The 18,953-nt window shown below is 39.0% G+C and overlaps 1 protein-coding gene across 1 annotated transcript; it reads left to right on the top strand.

Moving 5' to 3' along the window:
- The first annotated feature begins 2,532 nt into the window (after positions 1 to 2,532).
- Positions 2,533 to 18,459, top strand: tspan17 (tetraspanin 17). The gene is made up of 8 exons (XM_087798939.1): positions 2,533 to 3,085; positions 10,367 to 10,417; positions 12,321 to 12,467; positions 13,190 to 13,360; positions 13,718 to 13,843; positions 14,354 to 14,398; positions 15,411 to 15,530; positions 15,683 to 18,459. Exons 1-8 carry the CDS (start codon positions 2,999 to 3,001, stop codon positions 15,746 to 15,748), a joined length of 813 nt encoding a protein of 270 aa, XP_087655065.1. The 5' UTR covers positions 2,533 to 2,998; the 3' UTR covers positions 15,749 to 18,459.
- Positions 18,460 to 18,953: the final 494 nt, after the last annotated feature.

The following is an 18,953-nucleotide window of genomic DNA, read 5'->3' as shown; positions in this document are numbered from 1 at the left end:
TTTAGACGGAAGTCTCATCTTGCAGCTTTTCATTCTTTTGACACTTTAAAAGAGTTTTACAAAACTACGACACATTTTAAAAAAAAGAGAGCACCATCTAGTGTAGAGGTATAAAACTACATATCTGGAGAAGAGAATAAATACTATTTGAATACAGTATAAAGCATTGCATTAGCTAATATGAAAAATAATCATTTCATTATTCAGTTTTCTAGTTTTAATATCTCGTCGTGTTTTACAACCGTGCTTTAAAAAAGGGTAACAAGGCTCAAATAATGTTATTTAAGAATAAGTTTCTTGTGCCGGACGTTGGTCATTCCTGTGTTGGTTTGTGAAGTTCATCCATCTTCAACTCATCTCGTTTTCTCAGTTTCCATTTCTCAAGAGCTCTTAAAACAAAGAACTGTAAAATAACAACATAAAGAAGGTAAACCAGTAATTTTGTTAAATCATTTTAAGACATTATAATTTAGTTTTTCTTTCCTTTTTTTTAAACTAAAAATTTATATCACCAAGTAAATAAAATTGAAACATGTCGAATACTTAATAAATTAAATGAACACCTTCAGTGACGTTTAGAGCTCCCTCTAGCGGTTCATTTTCAGCATGCAACCAGTTGAAATCCTCTGGACAGAGCAGCCAAGTCTCACGCTTTGGGTGTGACAGTCACACATAGGCTTTCAGTGACGCACGTTTGAATGAATCCACCTCTCAATAACTACTTTAAGGTTCTTTATACACCACAGGGATCCAAGCGTGTACTGTTATAGGTCAATAAGATGTTTAGATCATCATCAAATGAACACAACATCAGTCCATTACATCATAATATCACTCCGACTACAGTCTGTGTGGTTTCCATGGCCACGACATACACGCTCTGCATCGTTCCCCCCTCAGCACACACGCGCTTCAGCGACAAACACACACACACTAAAGCGACACACACACACAGGCACGGCTATTGATCTCATAGAGCACAACATTATTTAGAAAAAAATGCATTTACTAATTACTACTGTAGTTCATGGAGGAAATAAATAAATCCTTTGAAGCAGGTGAAAGACTCGTCTCGGAGTTAGCATAACTTTCTTAACAGCGTCCAGCTTTTCTTGAAATATCCTTCTTGAAAATTGCTTTGCAAGTATATCCGCAACCAGATCAAGCTCTTCAGCCATTGTGTGTTGGAAAACAAACAGTTAAATTAACTCAAATCATCGTTTGTTTTTTGTTATTAAATTTTTTTTATTTATTTTCTGATTATGTTTAGACCAGCAGAGAAGGCCTTACTGGCCCTGCCGGCCCGCCCCTGCCCATTCAATACTATATATATATACATTTATATTTTTAATGATATTAAACGATGGATGCGTTTATGTAAATCTAGCCAATCACTGAAGCCATCACGCAATATTAACCAATCAGAAGCAACATAAGGCGGGTCTAACAGTATCTAACAGTTCAGCATCTCTTGTGATGACACATCAACTTAAAACTAGTTGAATGACTCATATACCCTTACCTGAGGTGTTTTGTGTGATTCTTATTTTCACTGTAAAAGTTCTTGGGGATGGTGTGAACATGCTACATATGTGGTGGGAGGGGGGGGGGTACGGTACAAAAACAAAGTTAAATTCATGTTATTTACAAAGCCGTCATATCATATTAGATTATCCACAATCTGCTTCATTACCTTATCGGTATCCATCCTCCATTCATCAATGGAAGTCTGGAAACAGCTCTTGGGAAATGTGGTCTCCCGTCGGGCTAAACACTACCACTTTAGTCCACTGGCGTCGCTCGACTTAAAATCGCATAGAGCGGCTTTAAATGCACGTTTGTTAATCTTTTTCTCTTTTTTAAAAAAATCATTAATTAGGGTTTAGGGGCCGTTGATGATAATTAGGGGTTGTTAGGGGCCGTCAAGCAAAAAGAAAGACGAAAAATCCCTAAAAAAAAAAGGGCATTCGTCATTAAACCGTGACTTTTTTGTATTATTGTATATATGAGTTTATTTCAAAACATTTCTTCAACTAATTTATAAAAAATGTTTTGAGGGATTAATATATACTTGAAAAATTACAGACCAAAAATAAACAAGGGTTATGATGAAATGTAAATATTATATAAATAAATAATAAATACAAAATACATTTGTCCATGCATTAGAACCATTTATACATGATCATACTTCGCGGGGGCCGCATAAATACAGTCAAAGGGCCGCCACTTTGCCCAGGTCTGCATTAGTGGCTCCTTTTTAAAAAAGAAAAATTGTATTATAAAGTTAAGTAACTCACAAACAACTTCTTTGGGGACTCATCCGTAATGAAGACACTTGTCTGTGTCACCAAAGTCAGACGCGTGATGGTGAGATAAGATAAAAGCCCGGGGATACATCGCAAGCGAGTTAAATAAAGTACAATACCAAAGAGGGCTTTAAAAAAATCACTTCTCGCGTTCAGGTTCTTCAGGTACACGCGTTCGACGCCAGAGGTCGCCATTGAGGTGAAAGGTTCCTTCCTCTATTGACAGCAGGGGCTTGTTTTAACAACGACAAAAACAAGAAGGATGAAGGTTTTCACGGACGACTGCTCAACAACAGCCGCTTTTTCGGACATGTTACGATAACTTTTTACAACAATATGCGATTGAGTTCCCCGGTCCAACGGCGCCGACGACCAGCGAGGAGCAACGGTTTTATCCTTCAGCGTCTCCTAAGGTTGTGTTGTTGTTAGCTCGCTATGCCGACCAGAAGTTACGAGCTAGCTGGCCTAGCATGCTACTAGTGCGAGCGAGGAGGAGATAAATATGTTAAGTCAATCCCAATGTATAGAAGGTAAACTTTGTGCTGTTTATTTGGCGCTATTGTGGACTAGCTAACCTCTGCTTCCGAGGTTCAGGAAGTGGGACATTTTTTTTTGCGGCTAAAGCGCTCGAGGAAGAAGTTAGCAGTTCGAGTTAGCAGAGGCTAAAGTTAGCCGCCATCCTGGGAAGAATGAGCAGAAAACAACATCACTACAGAGGAGCCGAGGTCAGCTGCTGCGTGAAATACTCCTTGTTTGGATTCAACATCGTGTTCTGGGTAAGAGAAAAACTCATTGTTCGTGTAACAGAATGGTGGGGGAGAATATGAAACAAAAGTTATTCGAACTTTTGCAGTTCAATGAGAGAACGTGTTCGATGGCAACGTTGGACTCTTATTTATGTCATTTTTTTGTAAAAACGATAATGTTGTGTTTTATTAGCTGAAGTTGGTGACTTGTAGTACATGGGAATATATATCAGCCGTTTTAAAAAGCTATCTCTCTTTTAAAAATAAATGTAACAAAGCTGTAGTTTGATATTTAACCACTATATTTATATTTATAAAATCGAGCTCTGGTTTTATAGTTTGATCATGCAATGAATGGAGTAAAGAGAAGCCCCAACACAAAAGCACTGCTGAATATATTTTCCATTGACTCCTTGGAAAATAATGGCTCAGCTGTATTGTTATGCAAGTGGGGAGTTCACTTTTTCCCACCGATGACCCCCATCTTCATATCCCCTCATCAGTATGAAAAGTTCCACTGTTGAGTCTCCTCCCCCACCTCTTGACTCATCTGGGTGGCTATTCGACTAAGTTTGATGTCTGAGGGTAATGGAATGGTGTGTGTGTCTGGTTCCCGGAGGGTCTTCCCACACTAGGGGACGAATACGTCCTGGCCCTCCGCCTGTCAAACACCCTTTCAATCCCTTTTTACCACTATAGTGCCTCCGCTCCATGGGAGGACATTGTTTGTCTGGGTTCCACACCCACAAACGCACAATAAGTATTGGTGAGAACAAAGACTCTGGTGGAGGGGGGCTTGTTGTGTTGCACTATTGCAGACACACAGAATCCACATGAGACCTTTCATTACGTGACTTTAGGAGTTTTTGGTAGTAGACTGTTGACATTCTTTTTTTTTTTAAAAAACCCGTAACAAAATGCTGTAACTTGTCACAGAATTTCCGATAACAGCTTTTGTAAGCATCAACCTCCATAAACAGAATTTCATTGTCATTCTGTTTGATTTTTATAAAAAAAAGGTTGAAAAAATACACGCAATATTCTTTAGTCCTAATTTGTGTAATTTAGGAGGTTTATATTGTGCTCTCACATCTTGTAACACCTTAGTAACAATAACATCACCTATAATTTTTTTTTAATGTGTTTTTCTAAACGCTTATATGATGAATATTGGCTTGAGAATGTGAATTTCAATTCTATATTAACCAGAAAAAGGTGCGGCTGTTTCCGGGGCTCCTCCTTCCTCTTTGTCTTTTCAGACTGAAACTGAGGAACAACATGTTTTTCAGTACCTTTAGAAATTGCCAGCCGATATGTCTCACTTAAATTTAAACTAAAACAAACAAACATTTAGTTTTAGACAATGACACATATCAGTATGTCCTTTGATGGCCAGTAGAAGTAGTCGTCAGTGTCTGATTGATAAAGTAAATCAATTATTTACACAAAGAAAGGAATTAATAAAAAAAACCATTTATTTTTCTTCTACCGCTACAGTTGGTACTATGGAATATTTCAGACTTTTAAACAATGTTTCAACAAATTGCACAACAAAAAAATCAATTCAATTTCATTGAGCAATAAAGTGGAAAATATTGAGTCACAGTGACTCACATTGTGTGTTTGGTGAGTGTGTGACTCTGAGGCCAAGCAGACTGCCCAGTGTCGGCTCTACGGGAATCTGTTGAGCAAGTTTCAGCTCGCTGGGTTTTTCCGTTAATAATAACTAGAAGATATTCTCTTCTTGTGTATGTGCTGCTAAACTGGAATTGACAGGAAAGTCAGTGCTTTGCTCTAACAGAGAAAGATTAGGTTTATTCCCCTCAAATCAACTCATTTGTCTTTTCTATAGAGATCTTGTCAGACTAGAAAATGTAGCCGGAATTGAGACGGAATTGTTGGAAGACCATACATTTTCTGAACAGATGAGAGCAATAAAATCCTTCATTGGGACATAAATTCCACCGGTGAGCTTGTTGATTCCCAACAGCCGAACAAACCACAAAACAATTCCTTGTCTCTGACAATAGACACATTTTGTAACATCCACATTATTAATCAAAAGTTCTGCTGACATATTTAATTTCCAAAATGTACTTAAGAACTTGTCAAGCTCTAACCACATAATAGTTGTGGTTTGACGACAAATTGGCCAGGTGGAGAAAGAAGTTGAGTGAAACATACAATTATTTTGACACCTAATATTGAGATTATATTATGCACGCTCGTACTGATGACTGTTGACTAATTAGTTAAACCAGCAGATGATAAATATCGCTTTGAATAAATTATGGAGACAAATTTAGCTGGAGTGACGTAAGACCACCTGCAACAACATGTGCAGTGTAAATGAGTGTTAATTCACACCTGCGTCATGAGTGTTAAAGCTGTAGGCTGATGGAGTACAGGGATATTAACAACATTTCTGAATTCTGCGAACCCATTAAAATCATAATCTTATAGAGTGTGTATTGTTTTAACATTCACACAACTTTTTAGCATGGCTGTAGGAAGCTTAAATGGTTCCCTGTAATCAAAACAATTTAAAGAAAGAATGAAGTAACTGGTTAATTATGGTTCTCTTATGTCCCATAAAGTCAATTTTTACTTTATTAACTCTTGCCTACCATATTAGTGCTATATTTTATCGACCTCTTATACAGGTTGAACGATTAACATATGGCGTTAACGTTGAACTTTACCCTTTAATTCCGAGTAGCTGGTCCTAGGTGAGTTTCCATGAGCAGACTATTAAAAAATAAAAAAAACTTTTTTACATTTTATTCAACAACCATAGTTAAACCTTGTGTTGGTTTGTGATTATCTATGAAATAGAAATACATTATATTTTTAAATAGTTTTCCGTTGCTTTATTTCACAGATGCCTTTTGCTTCACAAACATGACATCATCAGATACTGTTCAGATGTTTATCTCAAAGTTTGAACGCTCCACCAAATGGTTTCACAACTGCTCATGATCAGGAAGAACAACTTGCACAATTTATATTTTGAAATGTCAGTGGAAAGTACTCGATGAGGTGTTTTAAGGTTGCATAGGAAATAATCTTTGGTACAGCTGAGGACAAGAGTCGACATTGCAGAAGCAGAAATCCTTTTTTTTTGTTCCTATTTGAGTGGGAGGACAAGGAATAATGTTAAGAAACCTTGTATTCACACCAGTGGGAGTTACTTATGGATGCCCACTTGCTGCCTGGTGTTCAAACAAAGTGTACTGATATCAGGATCAGGGTACCAAATACTCTATTTCTCCTGCCACAAAGGGTGAGAAGAACAGTTTTGTTGGTTTTGTCATAGATAAAATCAAATTGGAACAGCGAAGCTAAGCCTCCTCACAAGAGGCTTTTTCTTTTCTCGATTGGACTGATTTCCATCACGATAGTCTGTGTCAACTGCAGCTTGTCTGATTTCAAACAATACCAAGATACAAGATAACTCCTCTGAAGTGGTTGCTATCATGCCTGACTTAAAACCCAGACCTGAGAGTCTTGTTTCATCACGTTGTTGTCGTGAATCGCGCTTGTTTCCTCGCGGTCGTAATTAATCAGCTGGACTCACGCATTGATTTTGCAGTATGAGGTGTGGTGGATTTTCAATGGAAAGAGAGTTATGCAGAATCAGCAAAATCTCATTTTATTGCCCCCCCCAAACTGAAGCCATTGACATCATATCAAGAGTGATTGTTCTCATATTTTAAGGAGTCGGTGAAGGCGTCGCGGGAATGGAATCGTCTGCTCGTTATCTGAGGTTAATGGGATCTGGTGCCCGAGGGAGGCAACTTCCCAAGTGTTGATAATCTTTACGCCCATTGGAGAGGCCTCTGTCCTGGGACACTCTTCTAGCAACCACACTTGACTGGGAAATAAGCTAAACAAGCTAATTTGAATAACAAGGTGCATACAAGGACTTAGGGAATACCCGCTAGAAAAGAAGTGATTAGCTTTATCCATAATCACTGAGATACTGTAAGCCATAATGGGTTTTGAATGTTTTGTTTTGAAGATTACAGCATGGTTACTGTGGCGCCTTATTTTCAAGCTATACTTCTTTTCCGCTGTATTGTGATTCAGCTATATGTAGCTATGGTAGGCAGTACGTCATTGTACCAGACACTTACACATATTTTTAGGTTTTATTTTTATGCAAAATGAATTTTTCTTCTTAAAACCTGTCTTTTGGTCTCTTAACTAGTGAACCTGATGAACGTAACTGGCCCCATTTAAACCCGTGTTTGTCTCTTTGACTGTCCGCAAACGGTCGTGGGAATTGTAAGATGGAGGGAAACACTGCAGGCAATGCACAAAGACAGGGTTTGTTTACCTTGACTATCTACTTTCAGTTTAATCCACCTCAGCCCACAGCTTACTCCTCCAAGCGGTGCACAACTTAACGAAAACAAACTTCACAAAGAAAACTTTTTTTATGATGTGCTTGCATATAAGGATACTATTTAATATCGGTCTATGTTTTACGATTTATACTCATACAAAGTTTGAAAGGCAACAGTAAGTAAAGCATGTTAAACTCAATAAGAAAAGTAAGTAAATAATCATCCAAGTCTAAGTTGGAGGAACAAACATGGTTAATATTTACTAAACAGTCTGTAACTGGTAATGTTTAAACGGGAAATGAGAAACGAAACAGAATCTATCACCAGACTTTCTATTAAGTTATTACAAAGTATTTGCAATCTTTAGCTCTGTAGTTGGTCAAATTACTCTTAAAATACAAATACATTTTTACACATTTTTCTTATCAATCTGTCATGGAAACTTTTATGAGAGACATACATTGTTGGTGTCTGGATTTTATCTCGAGCTTTGAGTTTGTTACATTTTGTACATGTTTAACTGAAAGGGTTATACAAATAAAAAAAAGCCACTGGCCTTCCCTGCTTTGTCTCCCAACCTCTCCATGAGAGTTCTACCACTGATACAGTCGTTTATGATCTTGTCCCTTCCAGTAACTCTGAAATCTAACGTCAGTATTTTCATATCTGCTTGCTTCTCTACGGTCACTCTCAAACATTATCTGTCATCTATTAACCAAGGTATCACCATCATCTACCCCACCTGCACTCTCCTCTTCAACACCTGTTATTCCTGAACATCACTCTGGATGATTTACTCCTTTATTTTGGCCCCATTAGTGACCTTTCTGGATGGAAAATGGATTACTTAAAGTGCAGCCTGGGTGCCTGCAATTCCTCAGCAAGCAAGCTACTTATAAAGTGACCAAATCACAAAGATCTTCATACCACACAAATGTAAAACACACACTGTATGAATTTGTAAATATATAAGTCTATGTTTAAAATGTTTGTTTATGCACCTTACATAAGCGCATGACTAAATATTGGCCAACTCTACACTTGCTGTCCTTAACTAAGTTAACACTAAAAGGAAACATTTGGGTTGTTTAAATTCAATGCACTTGAATTAATTTGTTTAATCCAGTTATTTTCGTTGAGCCAAATCATCTGATTTATTTAGACCATTGGGTTTCTCAATTTTAGGGAGCAGATTGAATGGGCAGACCTTATGACAAAAAAAGTGGCCCATTGGTTCATTTTCCAACTAGTACACTACTTGGTCCGAAGCCGGTTCAATTAGCCGGACCTTCACAGACTTTTTTTGTAGTTGTATTGGTAGATGTACTTGTATTAACAATACCAAATTCAAAGCGGACAAAATTTTATATATTTATTTTATGTAATGTTCTAATGGATTATAACATTCACACATCTAATTGATTTTTCAATTGATTAGGACTCCATCAGTGGGAACCACTTGAAACATGTACTTTTCAGTTAAGTGTAAATACATGGTATTAGAGGTGTGAGGAGCTCTAAGTCTGAGTTTTTTTTTTTCAATGAAAGATCAGAAATGGTCAGAAATGAAATGGAATATCATAGAGACATTCACACAACAAGGAATTTTGGCCACGTAGGAAAAAGGTGTATCCTGTAATCTTTGTGGATTATCTCTAGTCAGAGGGTAAACGGTTTAAAAATCCCACTCTCTGAAATCTCCTCTGCTCCATCCGCGACTGCTTACCTCAACTTGCCCTGTCACTTTCCTGTCAACCTTCACCTCAGATGCTTCTGTAACAGCCGGCAGCTGTGCGTCTTGCTGATGTCGTGTTGCAGCATATACTGCCACATTGTTGTTCTTGTTGCCCAAAAGCACTTGCCATCAGTCTACTGGTTTTCCCAGATCTAATCAGCTTCTGTACGATTCATATCCTCAATAGAGCTGTTATATGCGTGCTTTGCATAACAGCCTTCCATAGTTTTGTTTATTCAAAACAACATTCTTTTAAAATCACATTAAATTAGTTGAGTGGATGTTTTTGAAATGCATCACTGCACAGCCTACTCACTTTTGCTGTTTATGCTCAATATTGAGTTTCAGAGGGATTTCCCTTTTCTACCATTACAAGGAGGACTTTTGCTCAAGACACATTATTGTGCTCTGAAATTGAATTTGAAAAAACATCAGATAATGATAATTATTTCCAATATAGGACATTTTATGAAATGGTATCGGATGTTTCATTTATGAGGATAAATGTCTTGTGTTACAATCCATCTTTGAAAATAAAAGCTAAACTGTGCAAAGATTTTTATTAAGTAGGAATTAAATAATAAGAATAGTGTACAGCAAATCTGTCATTGTATTATTATGGTTCTTTGTTTTCTATAAATTAATTAACCAATCTTGCTTATATCAGACTAAGGGTGAATTTTATTTCTTAAACCTATTGCCACCGCTTAGTCTGGTTGAAATATTGGGATTTATGTGCATCATTATTGGAATGTTGGAAATTTTCTCAAAGCCAGTTGAGAAAAAATATGTAATTGGATATTTATTGTCAAATTTTGCCCTGAATTTGGATAATTGAACACATTTTTTAATTTCCTTGTTCAACTCGGATGATCTTGTAAACTTCTTAGCTTTAGGGCTGGGCATGAAACTTTGGCTCTTTTGTGGCACAGTGTTGTCTTGACCTTTTTAAGTATATATTTTATTGGGTATTGTTTTGATTGTTTATGCGCTTTGGGACCCTGGTCTGGAAAAGCGCTCTATAAACATAAATGACTTACTTACTTACTAACCGAAATACTCTTCTAGTATCGCTCAGAAACCAGTATCGAAGTAAAGGTATTTGTATCGGTACCTATTGAACATTTTCAATTGAAAGTTTATATAGTTTGTAAAAAAAAAAAGTACAATATATTTCTGGACTAATGTATCATGTTAACCGATTTCCCCCTGTGTGTTCTTTTACAGCTACTGGGGTCAGGGCTTCTGGCTATAGGCTTGTGGGCATGGGCGGAGAAGGTACGTATAAACACACTCACAAACATGTACTGGTGAGGGAGGGCATGTTTGCATAGTTGAGATTCTTGCACAATTTGTAACTAACCAAACTGATACAACCTGTAAACACAGAGTGCAGTGGAGAAAGGTTGTCTAAACAAAAAAATCAGGAAAGGCATATTTCCAGATACTTTGCTAATCTGAGATGGTAAATCATTATCAAGAGCGGGAACAAAAGTTTAACATCACCAGGTCTGTAGGTATGTGCTTATACTCGTAGTTCTCTTTTGGAGAAAAGGTCAATAACGGTAATAAAATGGCCGGTAATGGAAATGATGGTAAACTTAAAAAAGATAATTTAAAGCTTGACATTTGCTTTTGTATCTCCCATTCCTGGAACTTGCTTTGCAGGAAATTCTTATGATGACACACAGTTCATTTTGACCGTCTAACAAGAATGAGTCATAAACTCGACGCTCACATATTTCCCTGCATTTATTCAAGTCTGGCAGTAAAAAAAAGCCTGGGTTGCTCATTACAACCACCATTTGTCACCTTTGCCCAGGCTTTAGACTACAGCCGGCTTAATACTATCCTCAAAGGGGATTCTATCGGCTGCATAATGTCTAGGATTTGTTCTACATGTAGTGAACACGGCTCCAGCGTGGAGGCATGTATTAGTCGTGTTTAATTGTTATCGTGTCGAAACCCCCTACCCATCTCCCCAAGTCCCTTTGTGGATAAGCCTGAATCATTTGAAGGGGGAGAGGAGGATCAACTGCATACAGGAAAATATTCCTATAGAGGTGTCAAGCACAATTAAATTTGGAATACATTTTTATAGTTACCAAATTATCTGTGTCATTAAGTCTGAGTCTGATTGCGATATTACAATGTCTTACTGGAAAAAAAATCAAACCATTTCCAGTACATAAGCACACTTGCCAACAAGTGAAAATGAATCAGATGTTCACTGCCTTTCTTAATGCAGGTTATGATCATGCGTGAGTACTAAAACTGGGCAATGAAATTAAATACTTTTTGCTACCTAAGTTAGTAAGTAAGTTAGTAACGTTTATTAAGCGCCTTTCTAGCCCAAGGTCACAAAGTGCTTGATCAATCAAAAACAATACACAGTTAAAATATATACTTTTAAAAGATCTAGACACATCAGACAAACACAGGAGTCACAGAAAATCGGGGAATTGCCTGCACAAATAAGAATGTCTTAAAAAATTAATAATAGGTGCCACAAAAGAAATGAAGGTTGATACCCAGCCCTAATCAACAAGAACATTAACCTACTTCGATCTTGACAATATTGTCATTTTCAGGGAGTTTTCTAAATTTCAATGAGCTCTGTTTATCTTTTGTGCAAGACTACAAGTGATGTAATGCTTGTGCAGCATTGATCGGGTGAAATGGTATAAAGAAGCCGCCCTGTTCCAATATTCATCCTGTATGTGCGTCTGTTTTAAATATATATTTGTATTCATCTCAACGCTTGGTTTACATTAAAGGTACATTTGTGGGCGAAAAGGGTCATCACCACGTAACGTAGCTATTTAAAACCGGTTAGCTTTGTACCACAAAGTACGGTGTGTAACTTTAAAGCATGTGTCGGTGTAAGATATGACCTAACTGACAGGAAAGCATGTTGACACATGGGAGAGGGGGTTGGGGGGTGTTGTCAGTGCAGGATGTGGTGAGAGGAAGTTCACAAGTCTGTTGCTAGAAAACCGAACCGAAAGGTTAGCGGCTCAGACAATGACCAAATAATGTTCCATTTATTCCAGCGCTCCATTGTACAGACTAATAAATGTGCTCATAGATATAATCTTTTATGTCTGTAAAGCTTATTTGCACTTTCATTGTGTTTTCATTAATAAAGTGTTTCATCATTGTTTTATGATTTCTCCCTCAGGGCACCCTGGCCAACTTGCAGGCCATCACAGACCTTAAAGGCTTCGACCCCGTGTGGCTCTTCATTGTCGTAGGAGCGGTTATGTTCATACTGGGCTTTGCCGGCTGCATCGGAGCGCTAAGAGAGAACACGTCCCTACTTAAATTTGTAAGTCAGTTTTTACTTGTAACCATTGACTTCGTACAGTTGGTCTTCGTTGTAGCTTCCCAGTCTGGGTTGTTTAGTGGCTACCACACTTAACGGGTCTCTAGCCTACTGTCCGAACATTTATTTATTCACTTATTTTGAAAATAACAACAACCTGACAGGATAACGCGTATTGTTGCTGGCTGCTTCTGGGCAGCAGCTATTACCCCCAGCCGGCGTCCATTAGCTGCAGTAAGTCAGGCGTCAGAGTGAGGAGCTAATGTGTCTTTTGTGCATTTATCATCAGCCCGCTCTTGCGTTTACTGGAAAAGGATGATAGAACAGCACCTCTGGGACGACACTATTTGCTTAGCAGATTTATCATGGTGTCATTTATCTGAACACTTTTAAAAGAAGTCATCCACCTCTCTGTAATTTACCGTATCATTGAGAGGTGGGGATTTATCATAAGGTGTCAAATATGGGACTGAGAATTGACTATAGAGCTAAAACTGCCTTCAATTTTGTAGAAGAAGATATACATACCATAGATCAATCCTCCTCACTTAGATCCATTATCAATATGGAAAATGCAAGTTTTAAATATAAAGTTATTGACAATTTGTTCGTTCATGTAATTCTGTGAATCGTCCCCACAAATCAATGAAAAATATTTAATACCTTTTAAAAATGACTGCTTTGAGTTTCAAAACCTCTTTTCTTTTTGGTTGTTTACTTTGCAGTTCTCTGTGTTCCTGGGTTTGATTTTCTTTTTGGAGCTCACTGCGGGGGTGCTCGCCTTCGTCTTTAAGGACTGGATCAAAGAACAGCTCAACATTTTCCTCAACAATAACGTCAAGGCCTACCGCGATGATATCGACTTGCAGAACCTCATCGACTTTGCCCAGAAATATGTGAGTTCCTCCTCCAAAGAGAGCCTGTGACTGCTCCTAAAATAACACAATATCCTTTGATGACATTAGATAATCTGACAAGTAACTTCACTCACTTGGTGAACTATATATCTTTATTTTATTGATTCATAAGGTGTGTGTTGAGTTAAGAGTTGAGCTCGCACGTGAAGGTATGTGCTCTCCAAGAGAGCTTATTTTGTTTATGTATCAAGTAAGAACAGGTTTTGCTTGTTCTCTTTTTTCAGGTGTTTCTTTGTGCATAGAAAACAACTTCCTGTCCAGACCTTTACAACCATATGTGGGCCTTCTTTGAATTGAAATCAATCGCCATCTTTTTTTTCCCGCTCCCTGTCATAGTTTTCTTGCTGTGGTGCTCACGGGCCAAATGACTGGAACCTGAACATCTACTTTAACTGCACAATCAACAATCCTAGTAGGGAGAAATGTGGGGTCCCTTTTTCCTGCTGTGTCAAGGACCCTGCTGTAAGTGACTTTGTCTGTTACACACTTTGACATAAAATGTATGAAACTAGGATTTGAAATGAATTTAAAATGACTTATTCTGGAGACTCTGTGTAGAGAATTTCAACATTCACACGTATTCCAGATTCACTGAAAACAAAAGAAGCTTTGTAATGGTGTTATTCATGAATACTGAAGGTAGAAATCTGCTAAATTAAGTTAGTAGAATGAGTCACAAGCATTTTTAGAAGGCTAGTTGTGTTGTTTTGTATTTGAACTCAAACTGTAATTATATTTTGTAGGAAAAACAGAACTTGGTTTTAAATTTGTTTTAGTCTTATTATAGTCCTTAACTCTTAGTGAAGTTGAATAAAAGCCAGTTGTTTCATTCACGTTTTTTTTTATTAATTTAAGATTTGGTCATCAAATATTTTTTAATCTCTATATGTAATAATGATAGTCGAAAAAAAAAAAAAAAAAAATCGTACATTTACTAATTGACTGATGTCGACCTTGTGTGCGTTAAAACAGGAGGATGTCCTCAACAGACAGTGTGGTTACGACGTCAGAGAAAAGGTACGTCTTCACGACACTCTTATACGCCACATGTCCGGATGTTTGAGAACTAGTATCCATGTTGCGGTCTTGCTGCGGTGCTGCTGACTGAGAAACGAAACGATATGTCACTCACTTGTGCGGAAAACATAAGTTAAAACATAGCCTCTTTCTCCGCTTTAAAGCTAAAAAGGACTTCACGCAGGAGATAAGAGTGAGCAGACACCGGGCCCCTGCATGCCTCTTGTTTTAATAACACATTTGGCTTCTAACAGGGATAATTAGGCTCCAGTTATAGCCCCGAGAGCACTCGCACTGGAGTCTGTAATTGGCAGCTCTGTGGGTTCTTCTAGTTCGGACTCTCTTCCTCTGTGAGTGGGTGTGGTGGTTTCAACTCGCTGCAGCCGGAGCAGCTGCTGTTGCTGTTGCTAGGCACACTCGCGCCGCTGTAAGTCCCGTCCATTCCGAAGACCTGCAGTTGAATATTTGGCCCTGCAGCCGTCAATCTGAGGCGGTTGTTTACGGAGCAGAAGGCCCGGGTCAACGATGAGGACGACAGCAGCTCGACATGAGCTTGAAGTATCATCCGAGGGAGTTCACAGCCCTGACAACATTATGCCTTCCCTGCTTTTCATTGGCTGCGATCGGAGGCTCTCGCCGTCTCCCCATTGGTGCAAATGCTTCTTTCAAGTTTTTGCAAAACAAAAGGCTCTACGTACAAAAGAGACTATTGTACGTCACATGACTCTCTCGGCCGTGCTTTTTTGAATCCCCACTTCATGGCTTCTTGATTCAACGTCGCTTTCGCGGATGTGCTGTGATTCATTTGTTGAGTCAGCTGTGACAGCGAAGGCATCTCTCATCTGACCTGAGATGTCTTCGTCTCATGACGATGACCCTGATGTGACGCATGCTTTCAAATGTAGAATGACTCAACCCTTCTTGGTAAAAATCATCTTCACCGTGATGAGATTCGTTTCTTGCATTTCTCTGTCCATGTTGCTTCTTTTGTTCACTTGTTATTTTTCTAAAGGACCCGCTGGAATGGCAGAAGGAAATCTACGTCAAGGGATGCGTAGCACAGTTTGAAAAAGAGCTTCAGAACAACCTGATGATTATTGCGGGAGTTTTTGTGGGCATCGCACTTTTACAGGTGATTTCCTTCCCAAATTAAAAAACTGCATTTCAAGACTGACTCACTGGGTGTTGTTGTTTCTTCTTGTTTCGCGCCATCACTGCCATCTTGTGGTGAAACCGGGAATGAAAAAAATAACAAAACATCTGACGTTGTCTCCTCTGTTGCAGATATTCGGCATCTGTCTGGCCCAAAACCTAGTCAGTGACGTCAAGGCCATCAAAGCCAACTGGTGACATGAGAGGTGAAGTCCACTCCGGCGTCCGTGGTCCAGAAGAGGACAACGGACTTCCGACAGTGGCCACTGAGCTAAGTAGAACATCCACAATCCAGCAGATGCTTGTTTACATCCTCGAGTGCTGACGCTCCGAGATCAGCTGGGAGTTCCCCCAAATATACAAACCACAGCCTTCCTGAAGATGGTTTATTTTTTATTTTTTAAGAAAACTGTTTCTGTTCGTGTGGAGACTTTGTAATCAGATGGAAGAACACAAGCCATGGAAGCTCAACAAGAGGGGAATGTCGTCTTTTTTGAGATCATACCAAACGTCATCGAGCAGGGGTTGAACATTTCTGCTCTTGACACAATCGCCGCCACTTCCTGTGGCAACTGTCTGTCTGGCTCTTAACCTCGACCCCCCCCCCCCCCCCCCCCTTCCCCGACCCTCCGTACTCTTTGTTATCTCTGTCGTGACATTTTATGACCACTATATAAACTGGCGAGTGTAGTCAGCAACTTTAAATTCAGGAGATTGAACGTTAAAAAAAAAAGTGCCATTAATTTCCTGCCGGACCCCTTTTCTTCAGCGACCCCCCCCCGACTCTCCACCCCCCCTGGATACCTCAGGCCGACAAATGTGGAGTTTCCATCCATGTCTGGTGAGTTTAGATTAGTAAATCGATGCAGAAAACACTGACAGTCGTTGAAAGTCACCCCGGCCGCCTTGCAGTGATTGTATTATCTTCTGCTGATAATATATTGGACGTGGAAGGGTCTTTTTTTTTACCCCCCACCCCCTGGAGAGTGTAACACGGAGGACGGTTTAATGAGAGATGGTTCATCTCCAAGCATCCCTCAGGCACATGGGATCGCTGCTCTGAGGCCTTTTTTTCTTGTTATTTTCTTAAACTTGATTTAGCTTAACACATTTGTCTTATCGTGTCTTTTACGTATTAAAGAACTTTTGTTTTCTTTCATTTTTTTTTTTAATGTTGTGAGACCAAATGGCATCAGAAGATGTTGTTGTGAATGACTTCTGTCGTCGCTTAGGCCGGCAGCGTTTTCCTTCACTGAGAAATGATCGTTTATGGCTCAGATTTATCTGTAGGATAATAATTCATCGTCTTATAAAACCACACATCGCTGTCCATGCAACAGGGAACTACTGCTTTTGTGACGCAAACGCTGCTCTCGCCTTTCAAAACGCACGTCAGGATCCACCTGGTAAACCACTAGCTTTCTTTTCCTTCCCTCTCTCTGCTTGTAGCGTTCAACTCAAGACAGGTTGTTTTATTTTTTTCTTGACGAAACCAAATGCTCAAATCTCAAGAGTCGCCTTATTGTTCTACCAAAACTGAATGTGCTTTGAAACATGATCGTCGTTTAGTCGTCAGCACCTTATGGGTTCTGCCCCACAGGGCTTTTCGTGGGCCTACAGCAAAATCCTGACAGGTTTTTTCATTCACCCGGTGAAACACATCCTGTAAATCCTGTCAAATATTTCTTTGTAGAAAAAAATCAGTCCAAAAACCCCCACAAATCTCCCTCTATCACAAGCCTTTTAAGGGTTTCTACCTGTTGTTGGATAATGAGAATGTTTTCAAATAAATGTGTTTATTTCTTTTGTCGTAAATGCCCTTGAATGGGGAAAAATGGACCGACTTGAACATATTCATCCTTCTTCTCTGGTGTGATCATTCTGGTATGGAGGGAATGTGAGACAGAGGAGTGTAGTACCTTGTTCAGAAAAGTTGCTCGACCCAACAACGCTAGCCACAACCAATTTTTCGCACCATCTTGTGGTGACACTGCAACATTACACCCATTGAAATGTCAGCAAAGGACTTCTACAGCAGCTACCAATGAGAAGTTGAAACTTTTTATATCCGAATGTTACGTAAGAAACCAGTTTACGTATAAGTTTCGTGTAGCGTTAACAACCCACTTGTACTGTAGTTTGTTTTTTTTAATCGATGATCGGACGCGACACTTGGGCGTCTGAAGTAGGATTGTTGCGGTGAGAGTCGGTTTGCGCTCTCTCTCGACACGGTAGCACGACTCCAGCATTCCGTCTCTCTCTCCGATGTTAGCTTCTCTAACGACGATGGCCTTGATAAGCGACGGACACTTTTTTCCCTGCCTTCACGATGACTGGCGGAGCCTTATGCATACAGTGACGTGCGAGCGGAACACGGACCTACAGCTCCACACAGTCGGACGATTCGCCCCCTTTTCTTATGCATTGCAATGCACAACAGAAATACTCTGAGTAATGTGAATGAAGAAGAGTTTCTTTTTTTTTTTTAAAGCAGTCAGCATTCCTTTTTTTTTTTTTACTTTACTCGATCATCAGTCGCACAATCTCTTTTTCACTCTGACGTGTCCGCATCCGATCCGTGGAGACGTCCGATAAGAGAATTTTTGTCACATTGAGTGTGAACAGCAATATCACATGTGTACAGATGATCAACTCTTTAGGACGAGAGTTTTTTTCAAATCCACCAGAGGCGATCGTGACCGAACGTTAATTTTTTGCTCTCAAATTTTGGTGAGTTTGTCCCTGGTTTTATCTCAGCAGGAGCAAACTTCAGATCTCAGTTTAGCCTCATGTGACGGGCGACCTTGTAAAGAATAATTGTACATTAATTTGAAATTGTGGGTCTGTTACACTGTATATTGTGTTCAAAATGATTCTTTCATATATTAAAGGATTTATTAAAGATAGAACTGTGTCCCCTTTTCTTCACGATTACTTTTTGTTTTCTGTATAGTCGGTAAAAGCAAAACAGCCTAATTTTTACGAGTGTGTATTGGCAACAATCTGACGATACGATGCGTATCATGATGCGGGGACAACGATACGATACATTGTGATACTGTAGGAACAAGGATGTATTTGTAGTATTGTCGAGTACTTTCAACTCTCGTGTTGCAGAATTTACTGACCAAATGACTCTTAAAAAAAGTGCTTTCAGTTGTTTTGAAGACAAAATATGTCCAAACATCAGCTTTAAAAGCTGCTGGAGCCGACTGTATCCTCTCGTCCTCAGTCATCGCCAAGAATCGAGTTATTTAATTGTAAACTCAATTACTGTAAACCATAAAATAAGTGGTTAAAGAAAATGCAGTTCTAACGTCGAAACAGTATCTTGGAAAAAAAAAAGTGCGATATATCGACGTATAAATATTTTCTAACATCTCTACACTTTGTTGTCAAAGCG

The sequence above is a fragment of the Callionymus lyra genome, chromosome 9, assembly GCF_982586985.1.
Source record: "Callionymus lyra chromosome 9, fCalLyr1.hap1.1, whole genome shotgun sequence".
In the NCBI taxonomy this organism is placed as follows: domain Eukaryota; kingdom Metazoa; phylum Chordata; class Actinopteri; order Syngnathiformes; family Callionymidae; genus Callionymus; species Callionymus lyra.
The sequence above is the reverse complement of the archived record's forward strand: the minus strand, read 5'-3'. Positions and strand labels throughout refer to the sequence as shown.